Source organism: Cenococcum geophilum (assembly GCF_001692895.1).
Source record: "Cenococcum geophilum 1.58 unplaced genomic scaffold K441scaffold_31, whole genome shotgun sequence".
In the NCBI taxonomy this organism is placed as follows: Eukaryota; Fungi; Ascomycota; class Dothideomycetes; order Gloniales; family Gloniaceae; genus Cenococcum; species Cenococcum geophilum.
In genome coordinates, this window is record NW_027137589.1 from 416,279 (window position 1) to 435,809 (window position 19,531).

The following is a 19,531-nucleotide window of genomic DNA, read 5'->3' on the forward strand; positions in this document are numbered from 1 at the left end:
TTACTAACCTAAATAACTTAACGGCTATTACCTAGACTTATATCTCTGTTATTAACTCCTTAGATATCCCTTAAAATGGCTCTAAAGATATAGTAGGAACTATTATTAAAGTTTTAGGATATATTATTAACACCATATAAATATAAACGCGATTATTACTACAGAAACAATTATATACTATTAAGAAAGTTACTACTACACTTTAATACGGCTTATTATCGTTCCTTTAAGCCTAGTAGCTTGCGGGCTACCTTATATAGTGCGCCTACGTAATTAGACTTAGTTAATTTTACTCTAAATCTCTTTAGATTTTTATTACTACTTAGCTAGAGACTTTAGTAAATAAGTATAAACCTAGGCGATTTAGTACTAAGTTACGAAGTAACTTATATATCTGGCTTAATCTACTTACTATAAGTAATAGGGTATTGTTCTTTAACGACGTTAAGCGTACCTATATTTATCTCTTTACTAACGCCTCTACCTAGTTTAGGTTTAGCGGCTTTTATTTTTTTAAAGAACTTAAATATAAGGATAACTGGCAGTAGTATATAGCTAACCTCCCTTAATCTTAGGCGTTTAGTATATTACCTAAGCCTAGTTAATAAATAGACCATATTAATCTAAAAGAGATATATGCTATTGCTTATATATTTAATCTATAGTTTACTAACTAGCAGTATAGCGCGCTATCTATTTATACTAATAGCATAGTGGTTTACTAGGGTATTAAGAAGACTATCGTTTATAGTATAGTAAATGAATTACTCCATAAGATTATACTAGCTGCTATAGCTTACGATATTATAATATCCGCGAAGTGGATCCTAGGTAATTTAAATAGCTTAGCTAATATACTATCTTAATTCCAGGCTATAGCTATTTATTAGTTCTGCCTATACTAGGCCCTTAATTTATTACTACTAAAGCTAATAAGTTTTTAATAGGTGCCGTAAACCTAACGGACTACTTATAACCGCCTATAAACTTTAAAGATAACATTAACGCGCTATTTAACCTCTACGCACTCCTTCTCTAAAATGGCCTTACGCTAGTAACCTATAGGAACTATTTCTTAGTAGTTAACAGCTAGGAGTTATACTACGCACTTAAAGGAGTCTCCCCTTACCTAGCTAAGCCGCGTAAACTAGGTAAATAGATTGCCTACTATACGTTTAGTACCTCCTAGCTATAAATAGGTAGGCTTAAAGCCAAAACCTTACGAGCCTATATCTTCGTAATTTGCTTACACTACGTAGATTATGGTATCTTAATTATAGTATTTAAGGATCCTATAGTACACCAATTACTTACTAAAGCAGCCGCTATCTCTCCCTTAGTAAAAAAGGATAAATAACCTATTACTAGGGATATTCTAGCCTAGGTAGTAATACATAGCCTATTGCTACTGGATATTAACACTAATACCGTATTCACCCTTGTATTTACTAGATTTCTATAGATAGGTAAAATTATATATACTATAGCGGAGCTTAAAAACCGAATAACCTTCTTAGTAAAAAAGGTTACTTAATATAATATTACCTTTACGCCTAGTAGAATAATATTCCGCCTTAAATAGAGTAAAGCCGATAAGTAATACTAAGGCATTAACGTCGCTATTGCGGTAGTAGGCGGCCTATTATACCTAGTTGCTACTATAATAAAGCTATTTAATAGGGACCCTTAACTCCTTAACTCTTTCTTATTTAGTCTTAATAGTAAACCCTTTACCTCTTTAGGGGTTCGTAAGATTCTTTCCTCCCATCTAATAGCTGCTAGGATTAACCTAAGTAGTTACTTAAACTACTCCTTCCGCTAGGGCGCTGCCTAGTTTACTAAAGATTTAGGGTATTTATATTAGCAAATTTAGCAGCTAGGTTAGTAGTTATTAAAAGCCTTTCGCCTATATATTAGGACTAAGACTACTAACCTTTATCGCCTTAACTCTTACTTTTAGTATAGTATACCGCTCTTAGCGTAAGGATTATTATATAGTAGGTTAAGATATTAAGAGGGCCGCTAAGGCGCTAGTGGTAAGCGAGCTAATAGCGATTTTCTATACCGGGCATAGAAAATCCTAATTAGTTGGCTTATAACTTAGGGTTAGTAGAATATAATAGAATACGATAATATAGCAGAACTTAGCAGAATGCGATAATGTGGCAGAATTTAGCAGAATGTAATAATGTGGCAGAATTTAGCAGAATGCGACAATATAGCAGAATTTAGTAGAATGCGACAATATGGCAGAATTTGGCAGAATGCGATAAGGTGGTAGAATTTGGCAGAATATAGCAGAATGCGGTAATGTCTTATTAGGCGTAGGAGCTTTACTTAGGGATATCTAGCCGCTTTAGGGCAAATCCTTAGCAGATTTAAGTGCTAGGAACTAGCAAAACTATTAAGAACTAGCCCTAGAGCGACCTTATAGCCCTACGCCTCCTAATTATATAAAAATTAAAATATCCCCTTATATAACTGTAATAGATAGATACTAGCGTCTATATATTACTTAGCAGTATTTACCTTAGCAACGCATAATACTAAAACCTCCCGTAATATTCGCGAATATTAAACGCAGTTACTATATGGCTAATTCGCTTTCCCTACCTACTATCCCTTACACTTAGTATACATTATATATAAATAGCGCTTTAAGGTAATTCTTTAGTAGGTGCTAGGAACTAGCAAAACCACTAAGAGCCAGCCTTAATGCGACCACTATAGTTAGATAGTCTTGCAGCTATAGGCTTNCGGTTAGGGANATCTGGCCGCTTTAGGGCAAATCCTTANNAGATTTAAGTGCTAGGAACTAGCAAAACTGCTAAGAACTAGCCCTAGAGCGACCTTATAGCCCTGCGCCTCCCAATTATACAAAAATTAAAATATCCCCTTACGTGACTGCGATAGATAGATTAAGCGACTTAACTCTAAAGAATAAACTTATATATTAATTTTGTATAAGAATTAAGTAATATTACTAACTTCGTATTCCTGAGCACGGGTCTTAATTCTATTGATTTAATTAGCTGGCCCTTATCAATAACCGTAGGACCCGAATTAACGGGTTAAGGGATAGTAAATCTTAGAATATAATTAGAGTTAATCTATTAGGCAACTACTCCACTAGTTATTATTACGTTATTGACTTCTTGTTTACTTATATACCTAGCCTATTAATAAGTTTACCGTAGTTCCTGCTATAAGGCTTCGTTACACCTTTCCTTATACTAGAGGCTAGAATACTAGTGTAAGTGCGAGCTAATACTAAAACACTAAGAATTAGTATATAAATTAGGTTCTTAATATAAAAAAAAAGCTTTACTAACTTTTAAGTCTGAATAATAGCAGATGTTAAAATCTCTGGTTTTTTGGCGTGTTTTTTTTCGGAGATTCGGGCGCCAATGATTCCATGTGTTTATGCATACGCCAAAGGTATCACTTCTGACACCGTGCGAAGGTTGGGCGCCGACGTCGCCGCCCTAGGACTGCAAATGTAGGAAATTGGGCAGCCAGAATCCACTAGACATGACGATACCAAACGCAGCAACAGTTTCTAGATAAGCAAACGCAAGAAGGATCCCAGCATTTCTTCTTTCGTAGTTAATACTAGAATTGATGTTCAAGGTGGACTTCTCCCCTGCTTCACTTTCTTTTTGGGCTATCACCCTCTTTGCACTTTAGCTGCCCAAGGGCTCAACCTTTACCTTTGGATCACGATGAATCTTCGCAATCTAATTCTCGAATCTTTAGACCCCAGCATAAACATTATTAGCCCATGCTTCTGTAGACTTAGCCTAAATCTTAGCTTAAAGTGCACGAATCAAGACCGCTTGGACGGTTCCCGGCTGGGGCAAACAACGACCGAACCACTCATAAAATTGTTGATTGTAAGGTGAATTAGTTCACGTATGGATGCTGCAAATTATCAGAGACAAATTTGATAACCCTATCAGCGTTTGTATTCCCCGTTTAGCACTTCCATTTCCTAGAAGAAAGGATGGTTAATACCCTCAACCTCAAGCTAAATCAATGGGCCACTAGAATCACAGCTATTTGGACCGGAAGATTATCCGTCCAGACCAAGCGAAACCGTTCCGTGCCTTTATACCGGGGAAATTTTTACAACCATCATCTGTAAATGGCGGCTACTCAATGGGAACAGCCGTTCTGCATCCTGAACGCCTAGGTATGAACGGGCGGATGATAGAGAAATGCATGGTGGGTATTTCCGGATAGCCTGGTTAGGCGTGACGGTTCTTCAACCAATGCATCAGTTTTCCAATAGCTCCCTTATCCAGTTCTTGGTCGCAACTCCTGGTCCCAACATGCTGAAACAGAGCACTTAAATGAGGGAAACCTATGTCGCAGTCAGGGCATTTGAAGGGATGGGGTGTGCAGCTACAACTGTTGTCGTGTTCGCGGGACAACAAGCATATTCGATATTGGTCGTAAATGAAATGCGACCATTGGTAACACATCGCGGCTGACTTGTTCAAGTCTTTGGCATTGATTCCGGAGGGACACGAGCCGCGCTCGAGGTGGATGATCATTCCGGAGAAGGTACTAAACATCCGTTCGCAGCCCCAGCATTCAATATCGGCGGGTAGGTGGACCATCATGCTCGAGGTGGATGATCATTCCGGAGAAGGTACTAAACATCCGTTCGCAGCCCCAGCATTCAATATCGGCGGGTAGGTGGACCATCATGTGCTATGAGAAAATTAGCACAGCTAAATATAATGGATGAGGAATTTAGTGACCTACATGTGCGAGGTTGTTCTCATTCTGTTGGTGACAATGACACTCTGGACATACGTGATGTTCACGGCAATGCTCTGTCCAATGTTCCGACTGGACCCCGAGAAGACATCCTTCGCATACTATTCGATGTCGGGTAGCTCTCCAGTGTTCTAGTAATGCTGCCCGGCTTTTCTCGTGAACATAACACTCATCGCAAGCGTTCTTCTCACGGCAATGCTTCAAGAACTTCTCGGGTGAAGTTCTGTCATGACAGCCCAGGCATAGCATTTCATGACCTGTCTCTTTCCAATGCTGTTCTAAGTCATCATTGCAGGAATGATGCTTATGGCACTTTGCACACGCGTAATTAACTAGTATATGGTTCCACCAGTACGTATCGAAACATCCGCCCAGACAACCTTCACATAGCTTCAGGTGCCTGGTCTCCCTCCAGTGATTAAGCAAAGTCTGGCGATTCGGGTAGTGTATATGGCATTTGGGGCATGCATGAGAGTCACGACAGTGTTTTACCCACTCATCATTCCCCATGCAGTCCGAATGACATGTTTTACATAGCGTAATATGACCAGTGTCTTTCCAATGGTTGAGTATAGCTCCCCGGTGTTTGAAGTGTTTGTGACATTTTCGGCATACATGGGAGCTGCGGCAATGGTTGATAAAATTCTCCTTACTGTACGCATTGAGACATCCTTCGCATACCGTGAAACAGCCGGAATCCCTGTAGTGGTCAAGCAAGTCATTCCGCCCATCGGCATCATACGTTCATGCGGCCACTCTCCAAAGTGAAGTTGTGAGTCTAACCCTACTTTCACTGTTTGTCAAGAGGTCCTTTAGTACAGCGGATACGCAGTCGACAGATGGTGAATGGCCGTCAATGGTCAAGTGAATATTTCTATATGTCGTTTTGTGTCGTCTCTTTCAACACTTCGGACAGCTCTTTCTCTATGTAAATTGCTGAAGGAGAAGCATTGAGAAAGGCTGGTGTTCAAAAGGAAGTGGATGGCCGTAGGAAAGAGGGATCATCTTGGGGAACGCGGTATCCCGTGACTAGAGGGTTCTGGGTCGCATCCCTGTGGCTGAGCGCCACTGGATTACATAGTTGACAATAGGACAAAGTTTCGTATCTCCAACATCACAAACTAAAGCAGACGGATATTATCACGGCACAATTGCCTGGTAATGAGAAGAGCTGGCAGATGATTTACCAGAGTGTTTATTGCATGGACCTTCCTGATGCCGGGGTCGGTCGGGAGGAATAACTCCATTACGAGAGAGCTTTAACGGTAAGTGATGTTATTATGGATGATCCCGGCCCAACGGTTAGGTTCTAGTGCTTGGTAACTTATGGGTTACAGCTTTGCAAATCGTGTTCTTCCAGTGTCGTCGATAGCGAAGGGGATAAAGGCATCTTCATGTCCTATCGCCAGAGCCCTAGAGCGTAAAACAGTCAAACTGCACCTAAAGAAGGGGCAATAGTGCATCATTCTTCCGACTACTACTTCATTCTGAACATCGGGTACTACACTGTCACCTAGAAGATTTCTAAGCGGCTAAGATCCTCCGTCGGATAGTGGTAATATACAAAGACGGATAACTCACGATTTCTTTCTACCTCCGGAGTTTAGGAGTGATGAGAGAGTAATTACGACTCGTGCGACTTCGTCGGCGGGTATTATCGTGATATCGGATTTATCAGGGGCTTTGGCACAATGCCGACGCCCACTAGAGTGCCCCGCTGCGGAGTGAGATCTTTAATTGTCTAGATAAATAGAACAGTTCCCAAAGCCTGCTCGGCTTTTTACTGCACAACCTAGGTGACAACGTTCGAGGTGATACTCTCATCATATAGTCACAGAAGGGTCTCAATACTTCTCAAGAAAAATCTCCCATTCACCCAGCTTTAGATCGATACATCAGCAATTCACCCCGAACAATGACGCGCGTTTTGCTTACCGACGGAAGTGGCTTCATCGCCGCGCATGTGCTTGATCTCCTTAAGTATGGGTATGAACTGGCGAGCTTCGAGGATTTCTGACTTGTGTGTCCACCAACTCAATTGCTAGCCATTCCGTGGTTACAACGGTCAGGAGCCAGGAGAAGGCGGACAAGATCAAAGAAGCCTATCCTGACCTTGGTAAAGACAAGCTAGACTTCGCCATAGTCAGAGACATTGCAAAAGAGAATGCCTTCGATAGGGCTGTGATATCTGACCCTCCACTCGAAGTAGTTCTTCATACCCGAGCCCGTTTCACTTCAGAACCACCGATATTCAGAAAGTATGCTACATTTTGCTATGCTGGACGCTTGAATGGCTGACCGTTAGTAGGACCTCATCGATCCAGCAGTTACTGGCGCACCACCGGAATCCTCAAGGCAATCAAGAGAAGCGAACCGACTGTCAAGAGAGTAGTAAGTGATTTGAGCATCTGCTTTTGTGGGCATCTGGCTGAATAGATAAGTTATCACTTCGTCATTCGCTGCCATAATCAATTCCAACATGGACTTATGGCCAGAGCACACATACTCAGAGAAAGACTTCAATCCCATCACACAGGAGCAGGCGATGGAGAACCCAATGAACGGTTACCGGGGTATGCGCTCCCTTTGCCATTAAGTTAGTACTCGTTTGACCACTAACTGTCTATAGGGCTGGCAAAACATTCGCAGAGAAGGTTGCATAGGATTTCGTTAAGGGGGAGAAGGCGAATTTACTATTTCGACGATAAACCCTCCCATCGTATTCGGTCCCGCTGTATGCCACTCCTCCACTTTCTCTACCCGGACTTCCCTAACACTCCTCTAGGTCAACTGCCTCAACTCTCTCGACAATTTGAACACCTCCAATGAGCGCGTACGCGATACAGCTCTCGGTAAATTCAAGGACGAGATCCCCTATACCGGCGTTCACATTTGGATTGATGTGCGCGGCGTCGCGAGGCCCATGTTAAAGCAATGGAGATTCCAGAGGCGGCAAGCAAGCGATTCTTCGTCACTACAGGTTATTTCTCCAACAAGGAGATCTGTGACATCACCAGAAAGAACTTCCCACAATACAAAGACCTTCCCGGCGAATCGGCACCAGGCGGAGATTTCCCAGAGGGTAGAATGTTCAAGGTCAATAACAAGAATCGGTGGAAGTGCTAGGATTGAAGTTCCGATCGCCCGAGGAATGTGTCATTGATACTGTCAAGTCGCTCCAGTCGGTGGGCTTGTAGGCTTCGCTGGTTGAGGAAGAGTTGCTTAGTAGTTTATACTATTTATTGGAGACTAGGTTTCGCAGTAGAGGATAGACGGCATTCCAATATCACAATACAAAATATGGAGATGATTGTTTGAAAAAGTGTACCTGCATTGCCTAGACTAATAATACTCGAAGTTACCAAAGGTAAGAATAATCAGCTCTCCTCGAGGAGTTCGTGTGTTTTGAAACCGTACAACCAATATAAGCATATTTCCTACCGAGTACACGTAGAGGGACACGTTATACTGTTATTGGAAATCAGTCTCGGCCTTCGGAATAAATCTTAAACTGAAATGTAGGTGGAATGGTAGCATTTCAGACTGTTGAGCTTGAATATTTTAATACGTCATGGATGACTCAGAAATTATCGTTTGAAGAAGTCATCATGCAGATGAAAGCGTTGAAGGATTAGACGAAACGTACCTAGAGTAGTTGAAGCTGCGCTGGCATTGTAGGTCAGCTTGAATGGTTTTAGAAGAGAATACAGCAAGCCATTGGTGATGTGCTTGAATGAATGAACGCATTTACTTGTGCCGTGGCGGTATCAAGAACTCTAGTGAACAATTGTCGAATAGTAGAAGAGAGGAAATTTCGAACCTTCAGGAATTTCGACACTACCAACCGGAGAAACATTGAGGCCGTGAGCCCCCACCAGAAGGCTTCCACTCCACTCTGGGTCTGCCACATCTGCCTGTGCCTGTGTTTATATTCAAACAATCTACAGCGCCAACTTCTCCTACGCCTCAAACCTCCTCGAGATCATATTTCCGGACCTTTAGACCCATATCAGTCATCATGGCAGGTAAGTGTGCCCATCAGTGGCCCGTTTCAGGCCATCTTCTTCCCCGCGCATAGCTAACAACAGTCGCCCACAGACTTTGCCTCGATTGCCCGTAAGTCCTCAGCCCATCCACATTATCGCCGAGACTCTCCGGGGCTCTAGCGCCTCTGACGACTCTTCCAAGAGCCATTCCATCCTTCTGAACCTGACCTGGGAATCTAGAACAATTTGTCCAGTTCTACTACGACACCTTCGATACTAACAGGCAGAACCTCGCAGCACTCTACGTATGTACACAATGAACTTTCGCCACTGTTACCAGATTGTACTGTACTAACTGCGAAAGCCTGCAGCGTGACCACTCCATGCTCACCTTCGAGAACGCTGCCAGCCAAGGAGCCACCTCAATCATTGCGAAGCTTCAAGTACGCGCCCAAGGCGCTAATATTTCCATCAGGCAGCACGGCACTAACACCGTTTGTCAGGAACTTCAGTTTTCCAAAATAAAACACCAGGTCGCGACCCTGGATGCCCAACCATCAAGTGAAGATGGCGGGATATTGGTGTTGGTGACTGGCGCACTCCTCGTAAGCATATTCGGAGCACTGTCTCTACAATTTCCATCCCAAATTCTAACAACTTGGACTAGGTTGAAGAAGAGGGCCGACCGATGAGCTACACCCAAGCCTTCCAACTGCGCCCCGAGGCAGGCAGCTACTACGTCTTCAACGATGTGTTCCGGCTCGTGTATGCCGCCGCATAAATCAGCAACAACGGAGGCCATAATATCCGTAACATTAGGGCGCTAGAGGGCACACCTGTAGGAGGACACCCGAGGAGGTGTATGGAGGGATAACGATTTATGGAAGGAATTGAATCTGGAGGAGGATTGCATCGGCGTGTGCATTTGTCTTGCGGTCTTCGGGCTTTTTTCTGGAAGCGCGAAGGCCGTTTTGTGGTTATTTTGAGGCCCGTTAGAGGATTGATTGAATATATCCAATTTCACCGTCTTAGAGTCGCTTTAGAAATGGTTACCAATGTTCATGCACAAATGCTCCTTCTCTGGGAGTTGCAAAGTCAAGGTCGATTACCATTTAGTATGCTATTGGATGTAGCATGAATTTAGCTTGCCAAATCTCACACTTCGTGTAGATGACTCAGGAAGTGAGCCAAGCCAAGCTAATTATGCGCGAGATCATCATGCATGCATGTTGCTCGTATCAATCGGCTCCTTCAATTTACAATAGTAAAAATAGTCCTTCCGGAATTTTGGCAGTTATTCTACATTCACTGGTCCCAGCGCAGCGAAATTTCCGGTTTCCCACTGGGTGGTTTTTCTCATTGATGAGAGATTAATTAATTTCACATGCTCGTTGTTGATAATAACTTTAGCAGGGTGAAATGCTTTTTAAAGTTTCTGTTTGAGCTATCTGGAGGGTTTGCATGTGCCATCACAGAGCGCGAAAGAATTTATCGTACAGCGAGGATGGGCCGCCTATTAAAAGGGTGTGTTCGAATGTTTACACCTTCTACGATGACCATTTTCTCATATTATTGTTATTGAACTATTACCAAATTCTTAACTGCTTCGGAAGTTTGCTATCATTTGAAGATATTTATTCAGGTTTTTATTCAAAACTTAAGCAGGTGAGACAGCATGGTCGATTAAGCGACCAATGGGCAGACCCTTCTTTATCGGGTTGATTATCCTCATTTTGCGTGTCCAATTCAATCAGTCCACAAGGTTATTCATCTCAATCTGGACTCCAATCGGGCTGAGCAGTTCTAAGAACCCTAAAAAGCGCAAAATAGAGGCGTTTCACGTTTTTGATCCGTGTTGGATCCATGCATTCACTTTTATCCCTAAGCCACCCCTAAGTTATACCCAAAAGGCTTAAAAAACACCACCTATTCGTTGAATAGGGGGTTGGGAGCCCTATCCGCCATCCGTAGGCTTTTACAATCTAATAACGCTGAGGTAAGATCTGGCTCAAATCTCCGAGAGCAAATCCGCAGCATCTGACGGAGAACGTATGCGAGGCCATATTGGAGCATTGTGACTGAAGGATCTCTTTCTATAGAACTATCCAAAACCTAATGATAATGCGTCCCGATCACCTGAGAGAAGCATACCTTGGCGGTACTATTTTATATTAGCGCCAAGAGAACGGAATTAGGATACAAAAGATCTCGCATATGTGGCATTTGGTGGTCAAGTAGATTAAAATATAACAATAATCACAGCAGGGTGTTTTCATCTGTTTCGCACTTGTCATGCTTTAGAGCTAAGGCGTGTAGTGCACTATTCTATATGGGCCTAGAACATGAAACTGCGTCAATTCTGGTCACACGTCAGCGTTGCTCTTGGCTTCAGCTTGATGCATTGCAGCCGCATGAAACCATATAAAAAGTCAAACAACAATCCGGCTGTTTTTCCAAAGCTATCATACAAGTGCCATCATTCCACCTTCCTAGATACGTCGTTCTTGTATTGCACAATATTGGAAACCCGAAGGAGCACGTTGTCATGGCTTCTTTCAAACTTCACACTACTCCGCTATCCTTCAACAGCCTTCGCCCTGAGCTAGTCCTCGCGGAGAAGGGTATCACAGACTACGAAGTTGTAGCCGCCGATTTAGCCACGGGTTCCCACAAGGTCTCACCTCCCCCCTGCCCTCCGCAAATTCAGCCCTACAAGCCCGCGCTAACAATGGAGCAGACTCCCGAATTTATGCAGAAGTCGCCATTCGGACAAGTCCCCCTCCTCGAACTAGACGACACGCCACTCATCGAATCCCGCGCGATTGCCCGAGTCCTGGCCACCAAATACAGCGACGTCCAGCCGTCCCTGATCCCCGACTACGCGAGCGACCCCAAAGCATTCGCGCTTTTCGAGCAGGCGCTCTCGGTCGAGACGATGAAAGTAGACCCCTACGCCGGGCCACTGATCTACCACAAGCTCATTGCGCCGTAAGCTGCCACCGTCACACCCATGCCAGCATTGCCAATCTCCCGCTTCGCCCTTTTTACTGACAGACCGAAAGCGCCACAGGCAACACCCCCGACGAGGTGGTGATTGCGCGCTGTTTGGCCAAGCTGAATGCGCACCTGAACATCATTGACGGGATCCTTGCGAAGCACAAGTTTATGGCTGGGGACGTGTACACGTTGGCAGACATCAACTTCATGCCGACGATGCACGTGTTGTTCCCGATTGGAGAAGGGGAGATGATCACTTCGCGCCCCAATCTGGCGCGCTGGTGGGCCGAGGTGTCAGGCCGCGAGGCGTGGAAGAAGACGGTGGCGCCGATGGACCAGATGTATGCGCAGATTCAGGCGCAGATGAGCCAGAATGGCGGTACGATGAATTGAGCGAGGAAACTGAGGCTGTGGGGTGAAGGTCTAGCCTTTCGGTGTGCGATGCGCCAATACAAGGTTGCAAACACGCGACAGTGGATGATACTCTATTAGCAATCATCTCCTAAGCTGTTCTCTAGCTGGCGAACCCCCGGGGATAATCATGACAAGCCCGGTCTAGGTTCTTTCGTCGTGCATCGTGTATTTCCGTTAAGGTCTGCTCTCGATTTTTCGTGCTCAAGTGTATCCCTGGCCCTCAGGAGGTCTCCGGGCTCTAAGATCTGCGCATGCTGTGAGGGTGCTGTGGCTTTCTTGCCTCTTAAGTTTGCGCGTAGCCGATGCGTGTGCTCGAAGAGGATGTCGGTTCTATGCTCGTCTAGCGTGTGCATGATTATAACGAAACTTTCGTCCGTCTGGAAGGAGACGTGACAATGGACGGTAAAGTGAGGTGAGATATGTAGGTTAAGATAGCGGTCGGTTTGACCGCTTGGAGAATATTTGCTTGGTCGATCTCCCAGTGAGGCTTATGAAATTCCAGCGTATCGGCTGAGAGATATTTTCTATAAACTTTAGTGTAGGTTGGTCCTTCTCTTGCGTGTCTATCGGTGTGCGGCTCGGGCTTTTCGGGGTATACGTCCGCAACTGGACACTTAGAGGGCCATTGAAACTCTTTGGGTTTTGAAGGGTTGTATGAGTGTCCCCGAACAATTGCACGGAGCCATTCGTAAGGAAGGTGGTAGCGTGGAGAGAACCTGAGGCTCGAGTCCCGCTTTTTGAGCTGCGCGAATCTGCCGTTGGTATTGAATCAAATAGAATTATCGGTTATCCGTTCGAAGTCCGCAATGGATATTCGGCTAACGTTAGAAATCTTCACGTAGCCCCTCAATACGTGGAATCCGTTGGACGTCAACCAGCGCAACTGATCACCATTATACGCTATCGATAGAATGACGGTCATGACTGCACAAGCCAGTGGAACAACGATGGCCCAGAAAAGGGACTGATTGTTGCTCATGTTGCTCATATCGTACGTGTTCATCCCAAAGTAGCTTGCCACAAAATTGAATGGTAGGAAAATCATGGTGACACCTATAAACACCAGAAGAATAGCTTTTCCGTGACCCCTTTCGCTAACCCCAACACCTTGCCCGGACCTAACCGCCAGACGCCGGCACGCCCCAACAACATCGACGTACTCTTCATGGTCAATATTGAGGTGCCTGAGAATACTGTCTATGAGGTTCTTTTCGTAGAAACAGATGCAACTACGCCTACCGCTACCCTTGTAGTAGGTTTTCTCATGCGAAATAGGAAAATAATTCTGGATGGCTTTTTTTGCCACTAACAGTATCCAGCGCGCCAAGCTCTTCTTGCAGGAGATTGATGTCTCGTAGGAGGCGTTCTCGTGGGTGAAGATTGACTTAAAATCTCTAGACAGGAGCATAATGCTCAATATATGTGCAGCTGATTTGCAGAACTGGTAGGAGAAAGTTGCAACTGTGAACGCGGGACTTGAAGCGGTGGCGCAGGAATAAAATTATGTTAATAAGCTTGGGGAATTGTTTCAGATGCATTACGTAAATGAAGTGTAAGGTGTACCTACAAGGATAAAACGAAGTAGTACCTGATAAAAGGTATTGTGGTTGAAATGTTCTATCTGCTGGAGGAAGAACTCCGCAGTCCGCATTTGTTGGTGCAGAATTATAGCATTTGTTACATGCTGATACATATCTCGCCAATCAGAGCCTCTACTCTGCATGGCTTTATCAATTTCTAAATCTGATCCAACTCTTAGATCTTTTGACCGGAATGTCATGATTGAATGACCATCTGTGTAGATCCTTGTGTCTGTGAAATGAACTTCGATTTCGTGAAGAATTTAGCCAGGAGCAAACCCCCAAATCTCCGTTCTTAAAAGCCAGTGATCTTGTTGGAGCGGGGTCTATTTGAAGCTCCTGGTTGGATTGAGGCTTTATGTGGATTTGGATTGGAGCTTCTGATTAGTGGATTGGAGTGGATCTGAGAATGATTTGGCTTTTGGAGCTCCGGATCTATACCTAATTCGATCTAAGGCTAAGGAGTTAGTGCACGATATAAATCCAATTAGCAACTATAACGGATCTATCTCTAACTCGTAAGTAGTGTATTAGCAGACGCCCGCTTACTCTCCTACTGCTGCCGTCGCTTCTACTATTACTTATCCACATCTATACTTACCATTATAGTATTATATTTAGCTCCCTCGGGAATAGAATAATATCTATTAGTTTAACTAGCTCTATACTTTAATAAAGTTATTTTTATCCTAAAATTAATTAATCTAAAGTGTCGATCGGTAGTCCGTGCACCGATTGTAAGGAAAGGATGACTCTGTCTATTGAATGGTGGCTCTAGAGCCTCTATATATATATGAGAAAGGTATAGGAAATGAGAACGAGAAGGGGGTAGGGGGGTGGCAATAGAAACAAGGGGTAGGTGACCGAGTCAATGACCGAGTCAATGATTGAGTTAATGACTGAGTCAATGGGAGGTAGCTGAGTCGGTGATAAGATAACCTAATTCAGGTCGACACACCCCCCCCCCCCCCCCAGCTAATTAACTGGTAGGCGATTAGCTGGATATACCTAAATAGGAAATATCCATAGTGTTAAACTAAATAGAAACCATCTAAAAGCAATAACTTAATAAGGAAATTGTGCAAATAGGTTAAACAGTATAGTTAAATCTAACCACAATAGGGTCTTAATATTAATTAGATTTAGTTATTAAATAAAGCTTTTGTACTTCTACCTTAGCAGGGCCTTTATAAGACCGTTAGCCGTTATATTAGTAGTAAGGACCTACTTAATTATAATTAAGCCCTTTTAAACTTCTTGGTGAAGCTAATACTAGTAGATATTTACGTAATAAAGCTTTATATTTAACTAAAGTCTATTCTTAATAAGCAGTTAAATTATCTATAGGTTATTACAGCTAATTATATACTCCTTATTTATATAGAGTTATATAGCTTAAAAGAAGCGCTACTACTAAATTAATTCGGTAGCTGCATTTAATAGAGCCTTAAGTTTAGCTTTAGTGCTTAATATTATAACAGTCTTCTACTTAGTAGAGCGCCAGTTAATTACTCCCCCAAATAGTAAAAATATAAAGCCTTTAGTGCTTTTCTAACTAATAGGATTATTACTAAATGCAGTATTGCTTATATAGACGACGATCTAACTTCTAATATTCCTATTTAAGTATTTAATTACTAGGGTTCTCGTTTAATAGAGGTATATAATTACTTAATTAACTACGGCTTTATATAGGGGCGACGGATTACAGAGAAATTCTATAAGCTTGCTTAAGGTTTAAGTAACGTTAGGTTGTATAATATAGGTAGCGTAAAGTAGTAAGCTAACCTTTCTCTAATATATATAGACCTGCTACTTAAAGGCCTACTCTGGGTTAGGTAAGAGATTATCTATACTTATTAGCGTATATATTAGACGATAATCTTTTAAATAAAAAGTGCTGGCGATTTTATTAATATAGGAATCTTAATAGAGCTAAAGTTTTTATTAATGTTAATTACGGAGGATTCTAATTCCTAAGAACTAGGTTAGTTCTCTTAGGTTCTTAATCTTATACTTCTTTATTAGCTCTTCCTTAAAGAGTTAAAGCTTTAGTAGGTCTTTTATACGGCAGGCTGCTACAATATTATTAATATAAAAGAACATAATTAGCTAGTCGTTATAAAATAGGCACGATTCTCTATTAACTACCGTTAGACCTAGGGTTATTAGGGTAGTTAAGAACTTATTAAGCTAAAGTAGTAGTAATTATTAAAGGCTATATAAAGCTCTTTAAAGAAGCAAATACCTACCCTTCTATTAAAAGCCATCTAGAAACTTAATATAGACTATCTTATTAATAAGGCTATTAGCGAAGGCGTTAACTATGTTGTATTACTAAGTCTCTAGATTATATACGGCGATAATCGCCATTATAGCCCTAAATATTTTTGCTGTAAGAGTTACTACATACACGTCCTTTTTACTAAGTTATTATAAGTCGCCTTATATACAATAACGGGCTTTAAATTTAACTAGATATTTATTAGTGTTAAACTTATAAGTAAACACCTAGGTAACGGGTAAGACGTCAAGCGATACTATCCGTTTAACAGTCTCGAATATCCCTCGCTGCTTAAGATTACTAAATTCCTTATTAGCGGCTTCCGTAAAGCCATCTTTATATAGGTAAGCTTAAAGCTCCTTCTAGCTACGAGGTAGTAATAGAAGCTCGTTATAGTATAATTGCTTTTAGTAATATTTAATTCTAGTAGTAAAAGCTTTATAGAAGGCAAGAAGGGTATCTAATTACTTAATATCTGTAAGGTAAGCTTCTTAACGCATTAAGGGCTTCTTTATTCTTCTGCTTATTATAATATTAATATCACCTATATTGCTATAGATCTCCTATCTTAGATAGGCTTATTCTCTAAAAATAAGTTTAAATTAGGGTTTTTGCTTAATTAAGGCACTTAACAGCTCTATATTAGTAGTATTTAATTAAGGTTCTAGCGTCTTAGCCAGGGTAAAAAGGCCTAGTATAGAGTCGTCCTTAGAGGCTTATAGGCTAATTGCGTTATCGTCCTAATCTGTCGCTTAATCTTAATTTTTATTAGCATCTACTTATTAACTTCCACTAATATCTACTTTATCCTCCTTATCTAACGTCTTATCTAACGTCTTATTAAGCTCTTCCTAAAGCGTCCTATTAATATTTAACACATTAATTACCTTTAAAATTTAATCCACGCGTTTCTAGAGTAGATTTATAAGATTTAGCTAACTGTTATTATAAAGCAATTGCTTATTAAACGTCACGCCTTTTTATTTAAATTAACTTTTTTTTTGCTGGGTATATAGACCCTAAAGATATTCATTAATTAATACCCTACTAGGTATCTAATATAAGCCCTTAGCTTAAGCTTTCGTATATATAGGATATTATATTTAAGCGGGTAAGCTCTATAGCTATATACTTATAGGTAAGCTATATTTAGCTTTAATAGCAAGAGCCTTAGTACTAACTAAAGCTTTTTAAAAGGTGTTATTTAGCTAAGCTAGGCGCTTAGTATCTAATTAATTAAATATATTATAACCCTAGTAATTTCTAGCTAGAGCTCTTCTAGTAATTAAGCTTTAATCTATATATATTAAGACTTAATAAAAATTACCCCCCTAGAACGTTTAGTAAAACCATTCTAAGACTTTATATATGGGGCCGACTGCTCTAGTAATATTCCTTTTTAGGTCCGCTAGGTGTTAAACTCGCTACCTAAAGACATTTCGCTATTAATTTAAATTATTGCGATCTTTAAGTTATATTAACGTTCTACCCTATTTAAGTATTATATAATTGCTTATGTCGTTAACAACTTATAGGCAAAGGTCTTAACCTCGTTTAAATGCAGAAATTTATTATAGAAATATATCGTCCAGATATAACTATTATACGCTACAATCTTTGGAAACAAGTTAATATACACTTAATAGAAAGGTCTAGTTACCTTACTAGTAGGTAGTCTTCTTAATACAATCTTATAAGCCTTGCTAACAGCATAGGTCTTGCAGTTAATTATTGCTAGACTTTAAAGTCTCGCACCACCTACTTCCTAGGGTAAATGCTTAATCGCATTAGGTCCTATATAGCCCAGTTTTTTATACTAAAGTCTACTAGCTACTTCCTAATTAGAAAGGAGGTTTCGCAATTAGATTGCGAATAAGGCCTTACTTAGGGTCCTTAATTATAGCTCGTTGTATTCTAGGGTCGATTAATTATAATAGCGCTCGCAATATGCGAACGTCTTATAATCGTTTTTATACAGTAGGTTCTTTTTATTGTCCCACCATATATCCTTATTATTAAACTTTCTTAGGTAGGCTAAATTTGTATAAAAACCTAGTATATAAGCTGCGTTTGCTGAAAAAATCTTTCTAGGACCTAATAGTATTTAGATAGTAATTACCACCATCTCTATACCCTTAACTAGATCTATACCCGTCCTAGTATATATAAAGTTATTACTTGGGTAGAGCTCGTTAACGAACCTTAATTAATTATTAATAACGTATATAGTGGTTCTATTGTTAAGGATTACGCTATTACGCAGCTTATAGTTAGTGCCTGCTTTATAGGCGCCTATTTAATATACGCAAAAGGTACTATTATCTTCCTTTTTATTTAGGCTCTGTAGAGCTTCCTTTTTTAAAGACTACTTCCTAACCTTTTCTAGTGTTTGCTTATACTATTCTAGGGCGTTAGCAATCTTTTTCTTAACCTTTTTAGCCGTAGCTTTATTTAATTTCCAGTCCTTTAATTAAACCGTCTCGTTAATATAAGGACAATCTTAGAACTAGCAAATAGCTCCATAGTAGCATATTAGAGTATCTTTCTTCCGTGCCGTCCTAGAAGGGGTAGTAGTAGGGGCCTTATCTTTAGGAGCCTCGTCCTTAAAAGCCTTATTAATTGGCTTACCCTAGAAGCTTACTATATTAGCACTAAGCTAAGCTCTATTTTTCTACTAGGTAGTTTTTAGTTATTAATAGTTCTGATATATTTTGACTAGTTAATATATAGATATTACATAGTCCTTAGCCCAGTTATATTTATTAAATTTAACCCTCTATATTAAGGCCTAATTTAATAATACTAGCTTTACCGCTAGCAAGAAGTCTCTAATTACTTAGTCGCCGTCTATATCTAATAATTTAATCTTTTTATAATCGTTATACGTCTTCTCCTACTACTATAACTAGGCCTTAAAGTTCTAATTCTTTAGGCCCTTTTTAACCTTAGCATATTAAGTGGATAGGTAGAGCTAATGTGCAGTATTAGTAGGGGCAACCCTCTCCTTAAGAGTTACTAGTATATTAAGTGGATAGGTAGAGCTAATATGCAGTATTAGTAGGGGTAACCCTCTCCTTAAGAGTTACTAGTATATTGTATACTGAGTTAATACCCAGTATATAGGTATTTAGATATCTAGCTACTACACCAGTGGTATAGCTTTGTAAAAAAGTTAAGGCCACCTTCTACTTCTTATACTCCTTCTTTATTATCTTATACCTCTTATAGAGAATTTAAAGCTCGTCCTTCTTGTTCTTAGAGAGAGCTATATAGGAGGTTATTCCTAACTTTATATTTTAAGGCCTAGGAAAGACAGGTTCAATTAATTAGGGCAACTTATCCCATTTAGTTAAGGGGTTAACATATTCCTATACGTCTCCTATTTGGGCTTAAAGCCTAATAAGGTTAATCCATTTGTCCTAATTAGCTTAGCTCAATAATATCACCGTCGTGGTAATAGCTTGGGTAAGTAGTTAAGAAGTCAT

General features: G+C 40.9%; 5 protein-coding genes across 5 annotated transcripts; 3 read left to right on the forward strand and 2 right to left on the reverse strand.

The window, feature by feature from the left end:
- Positions 1-3,950: 3,950 nt before the first annotated feature.
- K441DRAFT_706563 (uncharacterized protein) lies at positions 3,951-5,429 on the reverse strand. Its single transcript, XM_067653671.1, has 3 exons — positions 5,163-5,429; positions 4,811-4,886; positions 3,951-4,626 (listed from the first exon to the last, which is right to left on the reverse strand). The coding sequence occupies exons 1-3, from the start codon at positions 5,293-5,295 to the stop codon at positions 4,248-4,250; spliced, it is 588 nt and encodes a 195-aa protein (XP_067502090.1). The 5' UTR covers positions 5,296-5,429; the 3' UTR covers positions 3,951-4,247.
- Positions 5,430-6,700: 1,271 nt separating this feature from the next.
- K441DRAFT_688203 (uncharacterized protein) lies at positions 6,701-7,982 on the forward strand (the record flags this gene model as incomplete). Its single annotated transcript, XM_067652164.1, has 8 exons — positions 6,701-6,765; positions 6,831-7,043; positions 7,113-7,180; positions 7,227-7,358; positions 7,470-7,519; positions 7,571-7,687; positions 7,726-7,881; positions 7,920-7,982. 8 exons carry the CDS (start codon positions 6,701-6,703, stop codon positions 7,980-7,982), a joined length of 864 nt encoding a protein of 287 aa, XP_067502091.1.
- Positions 7,983-8,673: 691 nt separating this feature from the next.
- On the forward strand, positions 8,674-9,953 carry K441DRAFT_662688 (putative nuclear transport factor 2). The gene is made up of 6 exons (XM_067649081.1): positions 8,674-8,810; positions 8,884-8,901; positions 9,012-9,076; positions 9,143-9,214; positions 9,275-9,376; positions 9,439-9,953. Exons 1-6 carry the CDS (start codon positions 8,804-8,806, stop codon positions 9,550-9,552), a joined length of 378 nt encoding a protein of 125 aa, XP_067502092.1. The 5' UTR covers positions 8,674-8,803; the 3' UTR covers positions 9,553-9,953.
- Positions 9,954-11,281: 1,328 nt separating this feature from the next.
- Positions 11,282-12,654, forward strand: K441DRAFT_662689 (glutathione S-transferase III). Its single transcript, XM_067649082.1, has 3 exons — positions 11,282-11,445; positions 11,509-11,759; positions 11,834-12,654. The coding sequence occupies exons 1-3, from the start codon at positions 11,317-11,319 to the stop codon at positions 12,159-12,161; spliced, it is 708 nt and encodes a 235-aa protein (XP_067502093.1). The 5' UTR covers positions 11,282-11,316; the 3' UTR covers positions 12,162-12,654.
- Positions 12,655-12,714: 60 nt separating this feature from the next.
- Positions 12,715-13,799, reverse strand: K441DRAFT_175287 (uncharacterized protein). Its single transcript, XM_067640339.1, has one exon. The coding sequence runs from the start codon at positions 13,588-13,590 to the stop codon at positions 12,952-12,954; it is 639 nt and encodes a 212-aa protein (XP_067502094.1). The 5' UTR covers positions 13,591-13,799; the 3' UTR covers positions 12,715-12,951.
- Between the last annotated feature and the right edge of the window lie 5,732 nt (positions 13,800-19,531).

Coding starts and splice junctions, on each gene's coding strand:
- K441DRAFT_706563 (XM_067653671.1), bottom strand. CDS start 5,295: ATGGGGAATGATGAGTGGGTAAAACACTGTCGTGACTCTCATGCATGC. Junction 4,887..5,162: donor CCTGAAGCTATGTGAAGGTT/GTCTGGGCGGAT, acceptor GACATCGAATAG/TATGCGAAGGATGTCTTCTC. Junction 4,627..4,810: donor GAACATCACGTATGTCCAGA/GTGTCATTGTCA, acceptor ATCCACCTCGAG/CATGATGGTCCACCTACCCG.
- K441DRAFT_662688 (XM_067649081.1), top strand. Junction 9,077..9,142: donor AGAACCTCGCAGCACTCTAC/GTATGTACACAA, acceptor GAAAGCCTGCAG/CGTGACCACTCCATGCTCAC. Junction 9,377..9,438: donor TGGTGACTGGCGCACTCCTC/GTAAGCATATTC, acceptor AACTTGGACTAG/GTTGAAGAAGAGGGCCGACC.
- K441DRAFT_662689 (XM_067649082.1), top strand. CDS start 11,317: ATGGCTTCTTTCAAACTTCACACTACTCCGCTATCCTTCAACAGCCTT. Junction 11,446..11,508: donor TAGCCACGGGTTCCCACAAG/GTCTCACCTCCC, acceptor ACAATGGAGCAG/ACTCCCGAATTTATGCAGAA. Junction 11,760..11,833: donor TACCACAAGCTCATTGCGCC/GTAAGCTGCCAC, acceptor ACAGACCGAAAG/CGCCACAGGCAACACCCCCG.
- K441DRAFT_175287 (XM_067640339.1), bottom strand. CDS start 13,590: ATGCTCCTGTCTAGAGATTTTAAGTCAATCTTCACCCACGAGAACGCC.